We start from the raw sequence: 24256 nt of genomic DNA on the forward strand, positions 1-24256 counted from the left end.
TCATTCACTCACATCAATATAAATTACCACAGCAAACACGTTAGAATTTAAATAGAGCTTATAATCTATCTGTTCACCTGAATCTTTCAAATATAAAACGTCTCTCATGACATGCTGCACTGAATTCTGTTTATTGCAGAGAAAACTGTTTTCCTCTTACATCATTTCCTGTTATGTCATTAAAAACTGTTCTGTTTCAAATATCCCATCAATAAAATTAAGACTAAATGATAAATTCCTATTATCGCTGTTGAATACAGATCAGAGCTGTTTAAACCTGTATAAGTATCTTCACCCCACATATGTCTGATGTCTATATGCTGTTTCAATGCAGACATGAGGTCAACTGGACACAGATCATTGATGAACACATTACTTCCTACTGTCCCAATAAAATGACTAGGATCGACATAAAACATTTCAATTGTGATGATTATTTTCCTGCGCTTTAAGCACATTTCCCTTCCTAACACAGAAATGAGTGTGATGCAATCATGAAAATAATCATCACTCATTCAAATGAACGTAAAATAAGTTATGATGTGACGTTGAAATACAATAATAAAAATGATAATTTGGGGAAATGTCTCGTCTGTCATGAAAAGAACATCCTGACAGTCCCAAACACTCAATCTCATTGATTTCTGTGACTTGAGGGGACTTCCTGGGGTTAGTGGACACTACAGACACAGGTCTCTTCATTTCACAGCAGAACCGGAGGAAGAAAGTTCTCATCATCATCATCTTTACAGGAGAGACACGGTCTCCTCCACATTTAAAACGTCACATAAAAAGTGTGTGTTTACCACAACAGAGAAATATGTGTATAAAACGTTTAACAAACACAAATGTGTTGAGAATTAAAGATAATGAATGATGTGATGTGTGAAGTCATCGTGAAAACATTTGACTCGCGTTTGATTACACAGTTATGTGAAGAGAGATTTTAGACCAATGAGATTTAAGTGTGGGTGGAGCTACACTGTCGAAACAGAAAGAAAACAACCAATGAAATGACACGCATGGAGTCCGATGATCTGTTTAAGACACAGTGAAATGAGATCCATCAGCGTGTGTCACTAAACATACACAACACTAGTCAAATGAACTTGAGAGAAATAAAAACCCTCATTTTATTTCCTGCCTTCGTTCTCTTGTTTGTCTGAGGCGTGGGCCAGGTGTCAGTTGCTCGGTATTGTGGGACACAGAAGCAGTTTTTGAGTTCAGCGGAGGTGACGTGTTCCCATAATGCACAGCAGAGCGTCTGCAGGCGTGTCCAGAAACAGGATGAGCAGACAGATAGGAGGAGACGCTCTTCAACACTCCAGGGGGAGCAGAAAACAGCGTCTGCAGTCCACAGCTTTGGTACTCGGCGGCTGAACTCTCTTCCTCCTGAGCTCATCTCGACCCAAAGAACCGCTCAAGCGCAAGTAAGCAGCTTTATAACGCTTATCAAACGCAGCTGCGCATAAGACAAGAGAGAGAGAGAGAGAGAGAGAGAGAGAGAGAGATCTCATATCTGCATCTCACATATTTCTCCTGAGAGAAGAGATCTCAACAGCGTCTCAAACTGAGCTCAGACTTCTCAATATTACTGAAGTCAAGTTAAACATTTCTCATCAAATCCAGATTATTTTGACACCTCCAGACTCTTCATTATTCTCTTTTTATTTCTCCTGAGAGATTTGATGAGAAACATCGATGATCATAAAGATTCGTGAGAGACTCACCCACGTGATCTTTGCCCATCGCAGCCACTGTGAGGAACAACATCTCTCTGTACAAACTCCTGCACAACACAAACACAATTATCACAACAAATCCATCTCTCCCTCCCTCATCAGTCTCAACGGTCTCACCTCTGTATCCTGGGAGTGCCTGGTTGCTTAGCAACGGTATCCAGGAAGAGCGTGATAGCCTTGTGAACCTCGTTCATGCCAACCCAGCGCAGCACTTCCTCCAGGAACCTCAGAGTGAAGGGATGGTTATGATGCCGCCAGCTGGAAGTGCGCAGGGCAGCGCCACCTAAAGGACAGGAAGAACAGAGCATCAGTAAAGAGAAGAGTGATCTCGAGTCATCTGAGTGACAGGATGAACCACACAAACACACACAAGTGTAGTGATACTCACTGTGCATTCTCCAGATGATATAGAGAGGAGGCCACTGCTCGGGGTCAGGGGTCAACATGTCCCACAACAACCTCACACGCACTCCACTGCCCTCTGAAACCTGACACACACACACACACATACAACATTCATACATACATACACAAGTGAGCTAATGCTGTTGTGTGTGTGTGTCAGTAAGTTGTGTGTAAGTGTGTGTGTAGTCACCTGTGTGCAGTGTGTGGTCAGCGGTGACTCTCTCAGGAGTTGTGTGTGTGTGTGTAGTCACCTGTGTGCAGTCAGCGGTGACTCTCTCAGGAGTTGTGTGTGTGTGTAGTCACCTGTGTGCAGTGTGCGGTCAGCGGTGACTCTCTCAGGAGTTGTGGTAGGTTACTGGGGAGGCCGAGGCGAGTGAAGTACCACACTAGATTCCAGAAGAGTATGGGATGACTGTCCAGCAGCTGGACCTGAGAGAGAACAGCCTCCCCTTCATTCTCCAGCAGACTCTCTGTCTCCTTACGCAACACAAGAGGACTCAGATACGCCACGGTAACCTGCGGAGCTCCGCCCCCCGATGACACCTGAACACACACACACACATACATGAACATGAGGCTCACGCGTGACGTTTGTGAAGCTGGTGTCTACATCACTGAAGATCTAACCCGGGTGGGGCTGCTGCTCTCTGATTGGCTGCTGGTGTCTGAGCTGGACTCCGCCTCTCTGATGCCGTTACACACGTGCTGCTGTGCGTCCTCCCGTCCAGCAGGTGGTCTCACGCCGTTCTCTACCTCACCCTCCACATTCAGAATGCGCTCCACACTGCACACAAGCCCCTTTCCCATCAATTCTTTGTATCATTTGCTTTCTATCTCACTGTCATGTCGGAGTTGTGTTCTCTGCTCACTGCTGTGTGTGTTTGTGTACCTGCAGACAGGACCCACGTCACAGATTTCTGCGTTCAGCAGCGGAACAAACGATGCCGAGCAGAAAGGACACGTGCTGTTGAGATTGGAGTCATCAGACGACCAGCCGGCCATAATCTCTTCATCATAAACCAGAGAGTTACAGCCACGACACAGCGAACAGCTCGACATCAACACCTAAACAACACACAAATACACAACAGCTGAAGCTCCGGAGACACATAAACACACTGTGTGGGTTTCTTCCGTTCACTTTGAATCAGATTTTCTCCTGTCATTACCTCAATGCCCGCCGCTTCCTGTGCAGAATCCCATGACTTCCTGAGAGGAACGGTCAGTGTCTGAATGTCAGTCATGTCGACATCACTGCTGACTGACAGCGAGCTCTGTGCACACACACACACACACACACAGATGACAGAAGTTTCTCATGCTGATGTGTGTTCTCGACGCGGTTAACGCTGTTCTTGTCTCACCTCAGATGTGGCGTTATAAAGACGTTCTTTGGCCTTCAGCAGACTCTCAGGCATGTGGATTTTCCGTGATGACTTCTGCTCCAGAGTCCGGCGGGATGTCCCGGTCGCTCCAGGCCGTCTGTCGTCCACGCTGGCAGCCCGTCTCACTGACGCTCGGTTCCGTGTGGGTGTGAGGAGCTGCTGCAGTTTCCCGGCCAGTCTGCGGCTCGGAGAAGAAACGTTGTTGTAGTTTTCATCGACCGACCGTCTGTTGAGAGTTTCCCTCACTTCCACCGACCTGCAGAGAGAAGAAGCACCATAAATCACGCAGCGCTGACATCACATCTGAAGAAGAGAGGACACGGCTGTGTACCTGCTGTCCCTGTCGGCCGTCTGACACCTGCAGTCTGCGTCTGTCATCTCTGCGCAGTCTTTGTAGAATGTGGACAGACAGACGTCACTGCGGCGCACCAGAGGGGGCGCGGGGGGGGGGAGCAGGGGCGGAGCGATGTCACGGCGACCGGCGGGAGGTTTGCGGGAGGCATCAGCGCCGACGGCCTGTGGTTCGGTGTTCTTACAGTGTTTGTTTTCTGATCAAAGAAATCATACTTTAGAAGACGCTCGACGACATCACACATTTGAGTTATTTCACGCTTTTTTGTAGCTTTATGAATATCTTTATCTTCTGTTTATAGTAACTTCATCATGTGCTTCTGTCATTGATGTATTTATTTTTAAAATGTATTTCTAGTTCAGTTTGAGTTGTTAGTGATTTCCAGGTCATCCTTTAAGAGCCTTCAAATAATCACAAGAACACAACATGAACACACAACGGTGTGATGATGGATCAGTATCTGTAACTCACTGCTGACTGACGTCTGCATGCTGCTCACACTGTTGCTCTTCGTGAGACTCGTCAGTGATTCGTGGCTTGAGCTTTCACTCAAACCGCTCCAGCTGGACTGGCGAATCAGAGCAGAGTAGGGGCGGGGCTTTGACAGTGTGTCTTCTGAAAACACGAACACATGTTCAGCGCTGACTCAATAATCATGAGTCATCAATAACGAGTCGTGATGAAGGAACGTTTTAAACCTGTCCGGGTACAGAAAGACGTGTTCCTCTGCTGCTCTTTGATTGGCTGCCGGAACTGAGCAACAGCCAATATAACGTTACGGAGCTTCGTCCAGCGGAGACGACTGCCCTGATTGGTGGAAGGCCACTTGCTCTCCAAAATTGCCTACACACAGAAAAATGAAACAACTCAGTCACACGTCTGAAGTGATTCGCGCAGATACTGAACGCGCAAACTTTCCTTTTAAGTTAAAAGTCAGCGTGAAATAAGAACGGATCATTATAATTGTTTAACACATTGTTGCAGTATTTGTTATAGATGATTTAGCCATGCACATACATTTTTTTAATGCAGCGTTTATAGCTTATCAACGTGCGTCATTTCTATTTAAAAGTCATGTGCCTCATAATCTTCAGTTAAAATCTGAAAATGTACTTCCTGTGTCATGAGGTATCGAGTCCCCTCTCGATTTCGGTCCCTTTAGGACCACTACTGGTACAAAATTTTGTGAATGTGCTAGGGCTAGCTTTTTTCGCAAGTGCTAGCTAACCATGTAGTTCTATGATATGCTAGTTAATATGCTAACTAAAACTCTAAGAATGAGATTTGTTTGATTTTACTTAAGTTCTAGTGACATGTGTCGCAATGTAATTTTGTAAGAATTGCAATCAGGCGCTAAAAGAGTATCCAAATAGACGTTCTTTCAGCCAACAGAATACTCAGGGTCCTAAAAATGAAATGACGTAAATTAGATGGCGTGGGTGGAGCATCCGTTAACTCCTCCCCTTCTACTGTCAGTCTGCTGCAAGCTTCATTTCAAAATCAATGGAAGAGCTGTTTTAACACATCCAATCAATTGGTAGTGAAAAACGCAAGTCACGCCCACTCATTATCTCCTTTAAAATTCCTTTTCACTTGAAAATGTCAGAATACGGAAGTAAAAACGATCGCAACTTCCGGTTCACAGGAACTTCAAATCTGCTGTTCATTTTGTTGGCAACGGCCATCTTTCAATGATCAAGTCAGTTCTAAAACAAAATATCATTTCAGAACTTGTGTTACTCGGGTACGCATCAGCATACGGAAAAGAAGACAAACAATCCCAAAATCATGTTTGTATGAAGTCACTCTCACTTTATTGTAGTATCCGTACGTGATGGTGTTGGGAGTGATTCCTGCTTTCTTCATCTCTAACAGAACTCTGACGGCGAGGACGGGCTGTCCGTACTGACCACACAACTGCATGAGAATACGGTAACACACCTGAGAGAGAGAAAACCACAACTCATGAAACATCACTGCCAGTGTCATGTCTCCATGGAAACCCAACCTGTGTGTGTGTGTGTGTGTGTGTGTAGTTCTCACTTCATCCGGCAGAACCACCCTGCGTGTCTCCATGTGTTTGAGGACCTCGTAGGCCGTGTGCAGCGCTCTGACTTTAGTGCTCTCAGCTTTAACAAACGTGGGCAGGTAGATGAACCAGAGACCGTAGCAGTGACCCAGCAGACATTTGGACCACATGTCCGGAACCGCCGAATATTTCTGAGCCTTCTGCTGTGCCAGCTTTATTTCCTGAAGAGAGCAGAGAAGCACGTCAGCCATCCACTCCACAAACTCAGACACACAACACATCTGCGTCACGTTTCTGGACCTGTTTGGTGCGGCGGGGGGCGGGGCTACTGGGAGCGCTGCCTTTAGCTGGTGTCCGCAGCTGATCTTGAGGACGATCAAACAAATCCGAGCGGAGGATAGGGAACGTATCATAGCTGCGTGCACAAACAACACAAACACGTGCATATTAAAGATATGATTCAAACAAATATAAAGATTCTCTCATCTCTCAGTGATCAGAAAACACAAGAGTGAGTTGAAGTGTCTCACCTGTAATGTGCCTGACACTCAGAGCCGTCGGCTTCCTGTGGTTCTTCTGGAGGCATTATAAACACTGTGTGTTCACCGCTGTGAGATTCATCCAGATCTATCAACCTCACCAACTCGGGCTTATCCACGTCCACCTGAGAGAGAGAGAGTGAGAGAGAGAGTTTACCCTAAAACAAACTTTCAGGTGGAAACAAAATTGCGAAGATACATACAAAAGCATAACTCGTGAACCAAAAATTCAAATCCTACTGAATAAATTCCTCGATACCCCATTTCCACACAATTATGAAGGTGTAAATTTAGCAGTAGACAGGATTAACCAAATTTTTACAATATCTGCAACGCTATCTGACCTAAAACCCACTAACACAAAATCAAACAAAAAGCCTGTAAATGAGAAATGGTTTGATAAGGAGTGTAAAAACCTTAGAAAAGAAGTAAGAATTCTATCAAATCAGAAACACAGAGATGCTGACAATGTAAACACACGCCAACTCTACCATGAAAATGTTAAACAATATAAGGAAACACTAAGGAAGAAAAAGAAACAAGATACACAAAACCAGTTAAAAGCAATTGAACAATCTCTAGAAACAAATCGCTTCTGGGAACATTGGAACACACTTAACAAACCCCACCATGAAGATCTTCCCATTCAGAACGGAGACGTATGGATAAAGCACTTCTCAAACCTCTTTAGTAAAATAACCAAGAACCATGAACAAACTAACCTACACCACAAACTATGCACTCTGGAGTCAACAATTAAAGATTACCAAAACCCTTTAGACTATCCAATTACACTCGCTGAGCTAGAACAAAATATACCAAAACTTAAATCCCAAAAAGCAAGTGGTATCGACGGTATCCTAAACGAGATGATTAAACACGCAGACCAAAAACGTACACTCGCCATCCTCAAACTGTTTAATATCATCTTTAGTACAGGTATATTTCCCACAATCTGGAACCAAGGTCTCATAACTCCAATCCATAAAAGTGGAGACAAATTCGACCCTAATAATTACCGCGGAATATGTGTAAACAGCAACCTAGTTAAACTCCTCTGTAACATTCTTAACAGCAGACTTCTCCAATATCTAAACAACCAAAACATCCTGAGAAAATGCCAAATTGGTTTTCAACCCAAATACCGCACATCCGATCATATATACACTCTTCTTACCTTAATTGACAAAGAAACAAACCAAAAGAAAAGAAAGCTCTACTCATGCTTTGTCGACTTCAAAAAAGCTTTTGACTCAATCTGGCATGAGGGACTTTTTCTTCAGTTGATTCAATGCGGCATCGGAGGAAAAACCTATGACATCATCAAATCAATGTACACCAATAACACATTTGCAGTTAAAATTGGCAACAAGCACACAGACTTTCTCTCCCAGAGTCGTGGAGTGAGACAGGGCTGTAGTCTAAGTCCTACACTATTTAACATTTACATGAATGAATTAGCTGGAGCTCTAGAACAGTCACCAGCACCCGGTCCGACCTTACAAGACACCGAAGTGAAATGTCTCCTGTTTGCAGACGATCTGGTGCTGCTGTCACCCACAAAAGAGGGTCTACAGCAACATCTGGACACCCTGCACACTTTCTGCCAAACATGGGCCCTATCGGTTAACCTTAAGAAGACTCGAGTCATGATATTCCAAAAAAAGCCCAGTAGCCAAAATCAACATCGCCGTTTCAAACTAAACAACGTGCCCCTAGAACACACCAAGAACTACACATATCTCAGTATAAACATTAGTAACACCGGAAACTTAAACAAGGCTGTGAACGACCTGAGAGACAAGGCACGAAGAGCCTTTTACGCCATCAAAAAGAATATCAAAATTGACATCCCAACCGTAATCTGGTTGAAAATAATACAATCAATTATAGAACCAATCGCGCTGTATGGAAGTGAGGTTTGGGGTCCTCTCGCCAACCAAGAGTTCACCAGATGGGACAAACACCCAATAGAGATTCTGCAAACAGAAATGTGTAAAAACATTCTACGGGTACAGAGAAAAACTCCAAACAATGCCTGCAGAGCAGAATTAGGACTGTATCCTCTAATCATTAAAATACAAAAAAGAGCTTTAAAATTCTACACACACCTTAAGAACAGCGACACAGACACACTCCATCACAAAGCCTTAAGTCATCAAGAGCTGAGCCCAGAGAGAAACCCCTTCATCCAACTGATCTCACAACTAACTCTACAACCCCAAACATGCCCAAGTCAACCCCAAACCCCAGCCAGACTAAACCAAATGATGAAAAGACAAAAAGAGAAATATCTCAAACACTGGACAGAAGCAACAGCTCAGCAAAGTAAAGTGGAATGCTATCTGTCACTAAAGAGAGAATATAAAGTGTCAGAATACCTCACAAGCGTATCAGACCCTAAACTAAGAAAAGTGTTGAGCATGTACAGACTCAGTGATCACCAGCTCACTGTAGAGACGGGCAGACACAGACACACATGGACACCGAGAGAAGAGCGACTGTGTCCACACTGCACACACAATCAAGTGGAAACAGAGCTGCACTTTCTCCTCTCCTGTCCCAACTACACACACATCAGAGAAACATTCTTCCCCCAGTTTACAAACTTACACAAAGACTTTGACCAGTTTCAACAAAAGGACAAGATCTCATACATACTGGGAGAAAAGTCAAGAAGCTCAAACCTGCTGCAAGATATGTCAAGTCCTGCCACGACCAAAGAACAACCAGCACAACACAACACAACACTGACAGGACAACACACACAAACTGACACTGTCACCCTCATTGAGAACTTTAATTAAAACTCTTTTTCTGTTTATATTGAGATGTATATATATATAGATTTTTACTTATAGACTTTTAATTTTATTCTATCTTATTTTTTATCTTAATCTGTATTTCTGCATGTTTATATTTAATCTTGTGCTTTGGCAATGTAAATTTTCTTTTATCATGCCAATAAAGCTCCTTTGAATCTTGAATCTTGAGAGAGAGACAGAGTGAGAAAGAGAGAGAAAACATGAGTGTGAGAGAGAGTGAGAGAGTGAGCGAGTGAGAGAGTGAGTGAGTGAGAGAGAGAGTGAGAGAGAGTGAGTGTGAGAGTGAGTGAGAGAGTGAGTGAGTGAGAGAGTGAGAGAGAGAGTGAGCATGAGTTTGAGAGAGTGAGTGTGAGAGTGAGTGAGAGTGAGTGAGAGAGTGAGACAGAGTGAGTGAGAGAGTGAGACAGAGTGAGTGAGTGTGAGAGAGAGAGAGAGAGAGTGAGAGAGAGAGAGAGAGTGAGTGAGTGAGACAGAGTGAGAGTGAGTGAGTGAGTGAGAGAGAGAGAGAGTGAGTGAGAGTGAGACAGAGTGAGTGAGAGACAGAGTGAGAGAGTGAGTGAGAGAGTGAGACAGAGTGAGTGAGAGAGTGAGACAGAGTGAGTGAGTGTGAGAGAGAGAGAGAGAGTGTGAGAGAGAGACAGAGTAAGAGAGTGAGACAGAGTGAGAGAGTGACAGAGAGTGAGACAGAGAGAGTTAGAGAGAGTGAGCATGAGTGTGATAGTATACATAGGCACATACATTCCACAAACACACACACCACACGCAAGCACACACACACGCACACACAGGCGCATATACACACATGCAAACACACAGGCAGGCACGCACACGCACACGCACACATACAAACACACACCGCACGCACGCACACACCCACACCACACTACACGCGCACAAACACACCACACGTGAACACACACACCTTCTGTACACACTCATCGAAGAACTCAAGGCTGGTGTGTCTGTCGCTGACGAATGAACATTCTTCTACAAACTGAGTGAACACCTGAGTCCTTGTGAGCTGTGTGTAAAACTTCTGCTGCGTGCGCTCACGAGACTTCAGAAAACCTGCAGAAAACATTCATGAGTTTATAATCATTAATAGTCATGCGTGTACTTGTGTATTCTCTTCAGTTTTCTTCATTTTGACGGTTGAGATGTGATGCGAGTGTGTTGAGCGCACCCTGTAGGTTAAAGAGTGAACTGCAGTCCGTGGTTCTGTCTGATGGCGCCTGTGTGATGGGCAGAAGAAAAGATCTGTATCCTCTCAACAAACAGCTCATGAAACGAAGAAACGCTTCCTGAATCTCCAGCTCCAGCTGTTTCTGACGGCCGTAAATCAGATCATAATCCGTCAACAAGAACTCCAGAGTGGCCTCTTCCTGACCCGGAGTATAGACTGAGAGAGAGAGAGACACAGGTGAAGGGGTGAGGTGTTGCTGCGGTGTCATTTGATGTGTGATGTCACTCACTGCTCTCCAGGGTCTTGTGAAGGTTGCTCAGTGATGTCAGCAGAGTTTTTCCGTGTTTCCTGGGCAGAGATCTCCAGGTGAGCGGCTTCTTCTCTTCACACCTGAAGACAACAGAGATCACAGTTACCTCAAGACATCCTGTAAGAAGAGTTGACTGATGTTTCACACCACGTTAAAGGAGCAGTTTAGTCACAAATCATCATTCGCTCACTCTCATGTCATTTTAACCCACTGTAGCTTTCTTTCATCTTAAGAAATAAAAAACACAGAAGTGGTGTTTTGAGTTTTCTGTCTAAAAAATAAATTAACTTTATATATACAGTATACAACTTTCTTTTCTTTCAACACCAAGAGTCATTTTAAAAGCATTTGTGTGATTTTGAAGCTGAGAAGAGGAAAACCAAGAACCCATTTTAAAAACTGTTATTTGTTTCGGAAGATCAGAGAAAGTGTTTGTGGGTTTCATTGAGGCAAGGGTTAGTACATCATCATTTTAAGATGAACAAACCCTTTAAACACGTCTGATTGGACGAGACACATCAGAAGCCGAATGAATTGTGATGAGAACTCACTGGAAAATGGTGTTTGTATCGAGATCCACACACACCACGTCAGACGGGGGGTCGTACAGGTCAAAGTAACTGGAGTGAACGCCCACGATGAAGGGCATGGGGGCACAGAGCACGTCTGCCATGCGCAGTGGGCACAGGGGGATGTACGGGCAGGGCCAGCGCAGAGGAAACGTCATCTTAAGGATTCAAATGAAACACAGATGTGAGAGCAGAGAAGTGGAATCCACCGTCTCTCAGCTGCTGGTGTGACCAGCCAATCAGAGCTCACCGACACCAGCGCCTCACTGACAGATGTCAACACGTCGGGTCGCAGAGAATGCAGGAGCAGCTTGTGTTCCGTCAGGACGGCCAGCAGCAGCGTACACGCGTTCTCCGGCCCTAAATTCTGCAGCAACTTCACGAAGCTGGCCCCACTGAGAGCCAACACAACAGCCAATCAGAACAAAGAGAAAACACAACAACCAATCAAATGTCAGCGAGAACAAACACATAAATCATAGCTTCTTGTGAAAACACACAGCATCTCAGACAGATACATATGAATGTCTGTGTATCAGACAGACAGGTTGTGTATCAGACAGACAGGTTGTGTATCAGACAGGCAGGTTTTGTATCAGACCGGCAGGTTTTGTATCAGACAGACAGGTTGTGTATCAGACACACAGGTTGTGTATCAGACAGACAGGTTTTTCATCAGACAGACAGGTTTTGTATCAGACAGACAGGTTGTGTATCAGACAGACAGTTTGTGTATCAGACAGACAGGTTGTGTATCAGACACACAGGTTGTGTATCAGACAGACAGGTTGTGTATCAGACAGACAGGTTGTGTATCAGACAGACAGTTTGTGTATCAGACAGACAGGTTGTGTATCAGACACACAGGTTGTGTATCAGACAGACAGTTTGTGTATCAGACAGACAGGTTGTGTATCAGACAGACAGGTTGTGTATCAGACACACAGGTTGTGTATCAGACAGACAGACAGACAGGTTGTGTATCAGACATACAGACAGACAGGTTGTGTATCAGACAGACAGGTTGTGTATCAGACAGACAGTTTGTGTATCAGACAGACAGGTTGTGTATCAGACAGACAGTTTGTGTATCAGACAGACAGGTTGTGTATCAGACACACAGGTTGTGTATCAGACAGACAGGTTGTGTATCAGACATACAGACAGACAGGTTGTGTATCAGACAGACAGGTTGTGTATCAGACAGACAGGTTGTGTATCAGACAGACAGGTTGTGTATCAGACAGACAGGCAGACAGGTTGTGTATCAGACAGACAGGTTGTGTATCAGACAGACAGGTTGTGTCTTACCTCAGTGGCAGTGGAGATGATACAGGTTGACACAGCAGCAGATTATCATATGGAGAGAGCTACGAAAACACAAACACAATAAATACACACAAACCTGGAGTGACACACAAATACACGCACACACACCTGGAGTGACATACACATACAAACACATACACAAACAAACACACACACCTGGAGTAACACACACATACATCCCCCCCACACACATAGACACACACACATACATTTAGTCATTTGGCAGATGCTTTTATCCAAAGCGCACACAAACACACACACTTGAAGTGACATACACACCAAAAACACACACACACACACACACACACACACACACACACCTGAAGTGACATACACACAAACACACACACCTGAAGTGACACAAACACACACACACACCTGAAGCGACACACACATACACACACAAACACATACACACCTGGAGTAACACACACAAACACACCTGGAGCAACACACACAAACACCCCCCCCCCACACACACACCTGAAGTGACACACACACACACATACACCTGAAGTGACACACACACACACACACACCTACACACACCTGAAGTGACATACACTTACACACACACACACACACACATACACACCTGAAGTGACACACACACACCTATACACACCTGAAGTGACACACACACACACATACACCTGAAGTGACACACACACACACACACCTACACACACCTGAAGTGACATACACTTACACACACACACACACACACACATACACACCTGAAGTGACACACACACACCTATACACACCTGAAGTGACATACACACACACACACACCTGAAGTGACACAAACATACACACACACACACACCTGAAGCGACACACACATACACACACAAACACATACACACACCTGGAGTAACACACACAAACACACCTGGAGCAACACACACAAACACCCCCCCCCCACACACACACCTGAAGTGACACACACACACACACACACACCTGAAGTGACAGTGACACTAACACACACACACACACACACCTGAAGTGACATACACATACACACACACACACACACAAACACACACACACACACACACCTGAAGTGACATTCACATACACATACACATACACACACACACACACCTGAAGTGACATACACACACACACACACACACACACACACACCTGAAGTGACATACACATACACACACACACACACACACACACACCTGAAGTGACATACACACACACACACACACACACACACACCTGAAGTGACACACACATACACACACCTGAAGTGACATACACATACACACACACACACACACCTGAAGTGACATACACATACACACACACACACACACACACACACCTGAAGTGACATACACACACACACACACACACACACCTGAAGTGACACACACATACACACACACACACACACACCTGAAGTGACATACACACACACACACACACACACACACCTGAAGTGACATACACACACACACACACACACACACACACACACACACCTGAAGTGACATACACACACACACAAACACACACCTGAAGTGACATACACATACACACACACACACACACACACACACACACACACACCTGAAGTGACATACACACACACACACACACACACACACCTGAAGTGACATACACACACACACACAAACACCTGAAGTGACATACACACACACACACACACCTGAAGTGACATACACACACACACACACACACCTGAAGTGACATACACACACACACACACACACACACACACACCTGAAGTGACATACACATACACACACACACACACACACCTGAAGTGACATACACACACACACACACACACCTGAAGTGACATACACACACACACACACACACACACACCTGAAGTGACATACACACACACACACACCTGAAGTGACATACACACACACACACACACACCTGAAGTGACATACACACACACACACACACACACACCTGAAGTGACATACACACACACACACACACACACACACACACACACCTGAAGTGACATACACACACACACACACACCTGAAGTGACATACACACACACACACACACACACACCTGAAGTGACATACACACACACACACACACACACACACACACACACCTGAAGTGACATACACACACACACACACACACACACACACACCTGAAGTGACATACACACACACACACACACACACACACACACACACACCTGAAGTGACATACACACACACACACACACACACACCTGAAGTGACATACACACACACACACACACACACACACACACACCTGAAGTGACATACACACACACACACACACACACACACACACACACCTGAAGTGACATACACACACACACACACACACACCTGAAGTGACATACACACACACACACACACACACACACACACACCTGAAGTGACATACACACATACACACACACACACACACCTGAAGTGACATACACACACACACACACACACCTGAAGTGACATACACACACACACACACACACACACCTGAAGTGACATACACACACACACACACACACACCTGAAGTGACATACACACACACACACCTGAAGTGACATACACACATACACACACACACCTGAAGTGACATACACACATACACACACACACCTGAAGTGACATACACACACACACACACACACCTGAAGTGACATACACACATACACACACACACACACACCTGAAGTGACATACACACACACACACACACACCTGAAGTGACATACACACATACACACACACACCTGAAGTGACATACACACATACACACACACACCTGAAGTGACATACACACACACACACACACACCTGAAGTGACATACACACATACACACACACACACACACCTGAAGTGACATACACACACACACACACACACACACCTGAAGTGACATACACACACACACACACACACACTGACATACACACACACACACACACACACACACCTGAAGTGACATACACATACACACACCTGAAGTGACATACACATACACACACACACACACACCTGAAGTGACATACACATACACACACACACACACACACACACACCTGAAGTGACATACACACACACACACACACACCTGAAGTGACACACACATACACACACACACACACACACCTGAAGTGACATACACACACACACACACACACACACACCTGAAGTGACATACACACACACACACACACACACACACACACACACCTGAAGTGACATACACACACACACAAACACACACCTGAAGTGACATACACATACACACACACACACACACACACACACACACACACACACCTGAAGTGACATACACACACACACACACACACACACACCTGAAGTGACATACACACACACACACACACACCTGAAGTGACATACACACACACACACACACCTGAAGTGACATACACACACACACACACACACCTGAAGTGACATACACACACACACACACACACACACACACACCTGAAGTGACATACACATACACACACACACACACACACCTGAAGTGACATACACACACACACACACACACCTGAAGTGACATACACACACACACACACACACACACACCTGAAGTGACATACACACACACACACACCTGAAGTGACATACACACACACACACACACACCTGAAGTGACATACACACACACACACACACACACACACACACACACACCTGAAGTGACATACACACACACACACACACACACACACACACACCTGAAGTGACATACACACACACACACACACCTGAAGTGACATACACACACACACACACACACACACCTGAAGTGACATACACACACACACACACACACACACACACACACACCTGAAGTGACATACACACACACACACACACACACACACACCTGAAGTGACATACACACACACACACACACACACACACACACACACACCTGAAGTGACATACACACACACACACACACACACACACACCTGAAGTGACATACACACACACACACACACACACACACACACCTGAAGTGACATACACACACACACACACACACACACACACACACCTGAAGTGACATACACACACACACACACACACACCTGAAGTGACATACACACACACACACACACACACACACACACACCTGAAGTGACATACACACATACACACACACACACACACCTGAAGTGACATACACACACACACACACACACCTGAAGTGACATACACACACACACACACACACACACCTGAAGTGACATACACACACACACACACACCTGAAGTGACATACACACACACACACCTGAAGTGACATACACACATACACACACACACCTGAAGTGACATACACACATACACACACACACCTGAAGTGACATACACACACACACACACACACCTGAAGTGACATACACACATACACACACACACACACACCTGAAGTGACATACACACACACACACACACACACACCTGAAGTGACATACACACATACACACACACACCTGAAGTGACATACACACATACACACACACACCTGAAGTGACATACACACACACACACACACACCTGAAGTGACATACACACATACACACACACACACACACACCTGAAGTGACATACACACACACACACACACACACACACCTGAAGTGACATACACACACACACACACACACACACCTGAAGTGACATACACACACACACACACACACACACACCTGAAGTGACATACACATAGGGGTGGGCGATCTAGAAAAAAATTCAAATCACGATTTTTTCCAGATAGATCACGATTCACGATTTTATCGCGGTTCTTCTTCAAGTTGGTTTTAAGACTATTTTGCAAATTAAAGGGGCTTCAATACAGCCAAACTAAGTCCCCATATAAAAATATACTCGTTACCATTTATATTTTGAAGAATATTTTAATCAAGTTAATATTTAATGCAAGTGCTACTATATATGACGATTTAACGATTTTCCCGAAAAAGTGGATCGTGCAGTCATTTTAATCGTTCACGATCTAATATCGTCATATCGCACACCCCTACATACACACACACACACACACACACACACACCTGAAGTGACATACACACACACACACACACACACCTGAAGTGACATACACACACACACACACACCTGAAGTGACACACACACACACACACACACACACACACACCTGAAGTGACATACACACACACACACACACACACACCTGAAGTGACATACACACACACACACACACACCTGAAGTGACATACACACACACACACACACACACACACACACCTGAAGTGACACACACACACACACACACACACACACCTGAAGTGACATACACACACACACACACACACACACACCTGAAGTGACATACACACACACACACACACACACACACACACACACCTGAAGTGACATACACACACACACACACACACACACACACCTGAAGTGACATACACACACACACACACACACACACACACACCTGAAGTGACACACACACACACACCTGAAGTGACACACACACACACACACACACACACATGTTTATGTCCGTCACCTCATGCAGCGTTTTCTCAGCCCAACACCAATTAACTGAATCAATATTGAATCACAGACTAACAGAAGTTCAGATCGAGCGCAGGATTATTGATGATTATTGTCTTCTACTGTAGATCTCTACAACCCCGTACTACAACCCCCGTTACCCACATGACCGTCAGGACTGTCATACTGCATCAGAGCGGCGCCTGCGACGCCTGCGGGGGGAGTGTTAGCGTTTAATGACACCTCATACACACATCACATGACATCACGACACAATAACACAAGCGCCTCACCTGCACCAGGATACGAGGCCGCTGAGCCGACGGGAACGGAACATTGTGCATGAAGCTGGATAAATGTCTACACACAGAGAGAGAGAGAAAGAGAGAGAGAGGGTCAATGACTCTGAGGTGTCACGCGTTCACACCGTCAGCGATCAGACTCACTTCTCCAGCGGCAGCACGTGAGCTCCAGAGATGGAGTATCTGTAGATGAAGGTAAGAAACTTCTGGAAGACGCTGAAGAAGGGCCAGTGAGACAGTACACAGATGCTCTTCTTCACCTGCAGACTGCGGTTAGTGATGGGCCGCCGGTCCAGCACGCTCAACAGACCCAGATGAACACACTGACGCTCGGACAGACGCTCGCGGCCATACGCCTCATAGAACTGTATGGCAGCACCGTACACCTGAACACAAGCACATTCACACGCCATCACATGACCTTTTACTGAAACATCTTTCACGCTTCCTGTGAGAGCGTCACAACAGAGCTTCTTTGTGTTTTATTACTGATGATGACATTTGAGTCCATCTGGCATGTGATTGGCTGTTTCGTGAGTTTGGACCTTATCTCCAGAAGCGCTCGTGAGGACAAAGGTGGAGAAGACGGGCAGCTGGTACTTGGTGTTGATTGGCCAGCTCTCTACAGTCACGCCCATCGGGAGACAGAAGACGGGCACAGAGTCGGGCAGAGGAAAAGACTCCAGATCCTCCTCAGGGTACCGACTGATCAGACCTGTAACACAACACACACAACACTGCAGCTCCACACGCAACATATCATGTGTGTGTGTGTGTGTGTGTAAGCGAAACTCACCCGCCTCATACACCAGAGTGTTTGCTTTAGCCACCGAACGCTTGTAGCAGAGATACAGCGCCGGACCCCACTGCAACACACACACAACATCATACACACACAGAATCAGAGCAAGTGAAAGCAGAAAAACACAAGTAAAAGAAAACTGATAGAGAGAATCTGTACATGAAAGAGAGTGAGTGAGTGAATAAATGAATCAGTGATTGAATCTGCAAGTTAGTGAGTGAATCAATCAGTGAGTGAATCAATCAGTGTGTGAGTGAATCTATGAATTTGTGAATCAGTGAATGAATGAATCTGTGAGTGAGTGAATCAGTGTGTGAGTGAATCAGTGTGTGAGTGAATCAGTGTGTGAGTGATTTAATGAATGAGTGAATCAGTGTGTGAGTGAATCAGTGTGTGAGTGAATCAGTGTGTGAGTGAATCAGTGTGTGAGTGATTTAATGAATGAGTGAATCAGTGTGTGAGTGAATCAGTGTGTGAGTGAGTGAATCAGTGTGTGAGTGAGTGAATCAGTGTGTGAGTGAGTGAATCAGTGTGTGAGTGAGTGAATCAGTGTGTGAGTGAGTGAATCAGTGTGTGAGTGAGTGAATCAGTGTGTGAGTGAATCAGTGTGTGAGTGAATCAGTGTGTGAGTGAGTCAGTGTGTGAGTGAGTGAATCAGTGTGTGAGTGAGTGAGTCAGTGTGTGAGTGAGTCAGTGTGTGAGTGAGTGAATCAGTGTGTGAGTGAGTGAATCAGTGTGTGAGTGAGTGAATCAGTGTGTGAGTGAATCAGTGTGTGAGTGAGTGAATCAGTGTGTGAGTGAATCAGTGTGTGAGTGAATCAGTGTGTGAGTGAATCAGTGAATGAGTGAATCAGTGTGTGAGTGAATCAGTGTGTGAGTGAATCAGTGTGTGAGTGAATCAGTGTGTGAGTGAATCAGTGAATGAGTGAATCAGTGTGTGAGTGAATCAGTGTGTGAGTGAATCAGTGAATGAGTGAATCTGTAAGTGAGTGAATCAGTGTGTGAGTGAATCAGTGAGTGAGTGAATCAGTGTGTGAGTGAATCAGTGAATGAGTGAATCTGTAAGTGAGTGAATCAGTGTGTGAGTGAATCAGTGAGTGAGTGAATCAGTGTGTGAGTGAATCATTGTGTGAGTGAATCAGTGTGTGAATGAGTCAGGGAATGAGTGAATCAGTGTGTGAGTGAATCAGTAAATGAGTGAATCAGTGAGTGAGTGAATCAGTGTGTGAATGAATCAGGGAATGAGTGAATCAGTGTGTGAGTGAATCAGTGTGTGAGTGAGTGAATCAGTGTGTGAGTGAATCAGTGTGTGAGTGAATCAGTGAATGAGTGAATCAGTGTGTGAGTGAATCAGTGAGTGAGTGAATCAGTGTGTGAGTGAATCAGTGTGTGAGTGAATCAGTGAATGAGTGAATCAGTGTGTGAGTGAATCAGTGTGTGAGTGAATCAGTGAATGAGTGAATCTGTAAGTGAGTGAATCAGTGTGTGAGTGAATCAGTGAGTGAGTGAATCAGTGTGTGAGTGAATCAGTGAATGAGTGAATCTGTAAGTGAGTGAATCAGTGTGTGAGTGAATCAGTGAGTGAGTGAATCAGTGTGTGAGTGAATCATTGTGTGAGTGAATCAGTGTGTGAATGAGTCAGGGAATGAGTGAATCAGTGTGTGAGTGAATCAGTAAATGAGTGAATCAGTGAGTGAGTGAATCAGTGTGTGAATGAATCAGGGAATGAGTGAATCAGTGTGTGAGTGAATCAGTGAGTGAGTGAATCAGTGAGTGAGTGAATCAGTGTGTGAATGAATCAGGGAGTGACTAACGCACCATTCCAGTGTTGAGGTTCTTATCCACTCTGCAGTAGGTGTGCGGTGCGGTTTCACCCTTGCTGGGCATGAGCAGTGTGATCTCAGTGACACCCAGAGTGTTGAGAGCCTGTGAGTCTGGTGCTCTGCGGTACATGAGGAACGTCCGGTGGGTCGTGGGACCACCAGAAGTGAGGCTGGCCGACCGGCTGTACGGTGTCGTCTCAATCACGAACCATCCTGGCCGGGTGGGGTCTTTCCCTTCATACAGAACACTGGAACACACAAACACATCCAGACTCAGACTCCGAGCTCATGAATCAGTGACTCATTGAATCACTTGTGTCTCACCCGAGCTCGATGATGGGCGGTTTGTCGTGTCCTCGTCTGTAGCACAGGAACATGTGCGGGTTGTTCAGTAAATTGGCGCTCAGTTCTGCCGGATGACCTCCAAGTGTTTTCTCGATGCAGGTGAAACCTTCCGGCACGTCTTCACCAAGCCCACGAGCGATCACGGCCACATCAGTGACGGGCTGAACCGCCCGGGTGCCCCTCTCACGCCCGTCTTCATCTAGAGGACAACAGTCACCCGCTAAACCGGCCACCACGAAATAATCCACCAGCTGAGGACATCTCTCGTCTGATGACATAACGCCGCTCTACACAACACTACACAAACACATACAGTAACACAATGTCAAAGCTCCATCAAGATCATTTTGTGTGTAATCACATATGTGTGTTTGTTCCACTGTTGTTAGGAAACTGCTACACACACACACACACACACTAAAGTCACCTTACACAGGATGTGCAAACTGTCAGCACATTTCCTACACATACACCACACACACACGTTTCCACACACGTGTTGTTTCTTAACCACACTGGAACATGGAAAATATTGCACACACACACAAGTGTGAACTCCACCCTCAGAAGGGTCAACTGAGAAGTGTCACTGTCTCTACAACACAAATACAACACACACTTTTGCCTTTATGTGTGTGACTCACACTGCTATCTAAAAATCACAAAGCCCTTCTGTCTCTCACGCACACGCACACGCACACACACGCGTGTGGACTGTATCTACACTGATGGTTTAATATAAATGGTTTATGCTCAAACAAATCTTTCTGCATTTAAAATTCACACACGTATGTGCACACACACACACACACTCATTTGAAGGATTTATTATTGGTGTGATGACTCCTGATGTGTCGATATTAACATGTAAACTCTACAGAGCGATTGGTCAATGGTGATGAGAAGTGATTGACTGTAACTGCAGACACATGTCAATCATGAGAGGATTGATTTATGACAGAAGTGAAACAGAACCCTCTAGAACACAGAGACCCTGTTTCACAGACTCGTCTGGACTAACCCTTAGTTGAATTAAGATATTTATGTTACTTTTATAAAAAAAAGAGAGAGATAGATAGAGAGAGAGAGAGTGAGAGAGAGAGTGTGAGAGAGAGAAAGAGAGAGAGAGAGAGAGTGAGAGAGAGTGAGTGAGAGAGAGTGAGAGTGAGAGTGAGAGTGAGAGAGAGAGAGAGAGAGAGAGAGAGAGAGAGAGAGAGAGAGAGAGAGAGAGAGAGAGAGAGAGAGAGAGAGAGAGAGAGAACACATGAATGAACGGACAGATTAGTATAAACATGTGTAATATAACAGATGCTAAACTCTACAACACTTGAGCTGTTCTGTGGTTTCTTAAAAAACGAACTTCCTGTTTCTGTTGATTTCCTGTCACTGCTGAGTTTAGCTCTTTCGAAGCACTTTCAACATTCACTTCCTCCCACATCAGCACATCTGCTGCACTCACTTCAGATTCTGATACACACACCTGATCAACAACAACTCCACTGCCACAGCAACACACACCTCTAATAGAACTGACCAATCAGCATCCAGAACTAACAGATGAAGAAAGAATGAAGGAAGCTGTATTCATGTCCTCACAGAGACACACAAGTCTAACACAGATTAAAGACGTCTGTTAAATGCATGAATACAGGCTGATCGTTTACTCAGTATTTGTGTCGTGTTTTCCCAAAACAAATATCAAATCATCTCATTTAAACGCAGTTGTTATAGAGTCTTGACTGTGTCTTATTACAGCTGACCCGAGACCTGTTGTGGGTCATTTTCACACAACATGTCAGTAGTACGATGTTTGGTTTTGGTATGATCATGTGAATTTATCAATGACTCCCACTGAGATGTAGTAGAGACTCAATTAATGCTCACACGAGACATAAACAACACATCTGCAATGACACAAACACAACTGACAGTTTCACACACACGAGCCCTACGCGCTTTCTCGTGTACCGCGGTATCACGTCACGTCACGTCAACACCATGGTATTACCATATGATGCCGTTATTCTGTCACACGGTCGAGTGGTTCTGTCACTCGTGTGTGTGTATGTGTGTGTGTAATGCTGAATGACGCTGTGGTGTTTTAAGCGCTCTCGCGAGCTCCGGTCGGTACGGGACTCACCGCAGCAGCTGCGGCTCGGGACGACTCAGATCAGATCGACTCTCATCTCAGCCTGAAACTGCGGGTCATGGTCGCGAGCCCTGTCAGTCGGTTCGGTCTCGAGCTGCGCTTATCGGACCTGCGGTCGCCATCACAGACTGCGAACACACACAAACGACAGCTGCAGAAGAGAAGCGAGGACTGACCCCTAGCGGCCCGGATGAGCGTCAAAACTGCATAGACGTCGCATTGGTCACGAAATCGTGAATCAACGTCGCCGCCATATTGGAACGGGCAAAAACTGCCATAGACTTTCACATACACGTTTTTCTCTACATTTCTCAAACGATGTTATTCTCGCAATTAACGTGTTTAGCTTTATAACTGTAGATACATCTCTAATGTCATATAATTCACTGTAAATGATTTTCCTGTCATAAGTTGAGATTTTTTGTTCTGTTGGTCATAACACAGGACGTTTTATAGGGTCCTTTACTTTGAGTCATTTAACTGTGTTTGATGCATTAATCAGGTGTGATTATTGTGTTCTGCATTTCTGGACTGATGTGATTCATGAACAGAACAAACTCGAGTGGTTTC

At 45.1% G+C, this 24256-nt stretch overlaps 2 protein-coding genes across 2 annotated transcripts; both read right to left on the reverse strand.

The window, feature by feature from the left end:
* Positions 1–115: 115 nt before the first annotated feature.
* LOC130432401 (DENN domain-containing protein 4B-like) lies at positions 116–23862 on the reverse strand. Its single transcript, XM_056761738.1, has 29 exons — positions 23678–23862; positions 21517–21834; positions 21188–21440; positions 19364–19433; positions 19113–19282; positions 18712–18953; positions 18559–18625; positions 12651–12709; positions 11590–11734; positions 11322–11497; positions 10750–10850; positions 10461–10676; positions 10200–10345; positions 6444–6577; positions 6214–6328; positions 5928–6134; positions 5697–5825; positions 4583–4727; positions 4356–4499; positions 3864–4080; positions 3512–3788; positions 3317–3421; positions 3037–3212; positions 2775–2931; positions 2451–2690; positions 2131–2230; positions 1860–2025; positions 1731–1789; positions 116–1462 (listed from the first exon to the last, which is right to left on the reverse strand). Exons 2-29 carry the CDS (start codon positions 21813–21815, stop codon positions 1317–1319), a joined length of 4461 nt encoding a protein of 1486 aa, XP_056617716.1. The 5' UTR covers positions 21816–21834; positions 23678–23862; the 3' UTR covers positions 116–1316.
* On the reverse strand, positions 12655–14635 carry LOC130432404 (uncharacterized). The gene is made up of 2 exons (XM_056761743.1): positions 14083–14635; positions 12655–13966 (listed from the first exon to the last, which is right to left on the reverse strand). The coding sequence occupies exons 1-2, from the start codon at positions 14480–14482 to the stop codon at positions 13374–13376; spliced, it is 993 nt and encodes a 330-aa protein (XP_056617721.1). The 5' UTR covers positions 14483–14635; the 3' UTR covers positions 12655–13373.
* Positions 23863–24256: the final 394 nt, after the last annotated feature.

This window comes from Triplophysa dalaica, chromosome 12 (assembly GCF_015846415.1).
Source record: "Triplophysa dalaica isolate WHDGS20190420 chromosome 12, ASM1584641v1, whole genome shotgun sequence".
NCBI lineage: Eukaryota > Metazoa > Chordata > Actinopteri > Cypriniformes > Nemacheilidae > Triplophysa > Triplophysa dalaica.

Excerpts from the sequence above, each read along its gene's own strand:
- LOC130432404 (XM_056761743.1), bottom strand. The coding sequence starts at position 14,482 with ATGTCACTTCAGGTGTGTGTGTGTGTGTGTGTATGTGTATGTCACTTC. Across the intron at positions 13,967-14,082 it reads GTGTGTATGTCACTTCAGGT|GTGTGTGTGTGTGTGTGTAT; the intron begins GTGTGTGTGTGT and ends ATGTCACTTCAG.
- LOC130432401 (XM_056761738.1), bottom strand. The coding sequence starts at position 21,815 with ATGTCATCAGACGAGAGATGTCCTCAGCTGGTGGATTATTTCGTGGTG. Across the intron at positions 11,498-11,589 it reads TCAGTGAGGCGCTGGTGTCG|ATGACGTTTCCTCTGCGCTG; the intron begins GTGAGCTCTGAT and ends TGAATCCTTAAG. Across the intron at positions 2,932-3,036 it reads GACGTGGGTCCTGTCTGCAG|TGTGGAGCGCATTCTGAATG; the intron begins GTACACAAACAC and ends GCTTGTGTGCAG.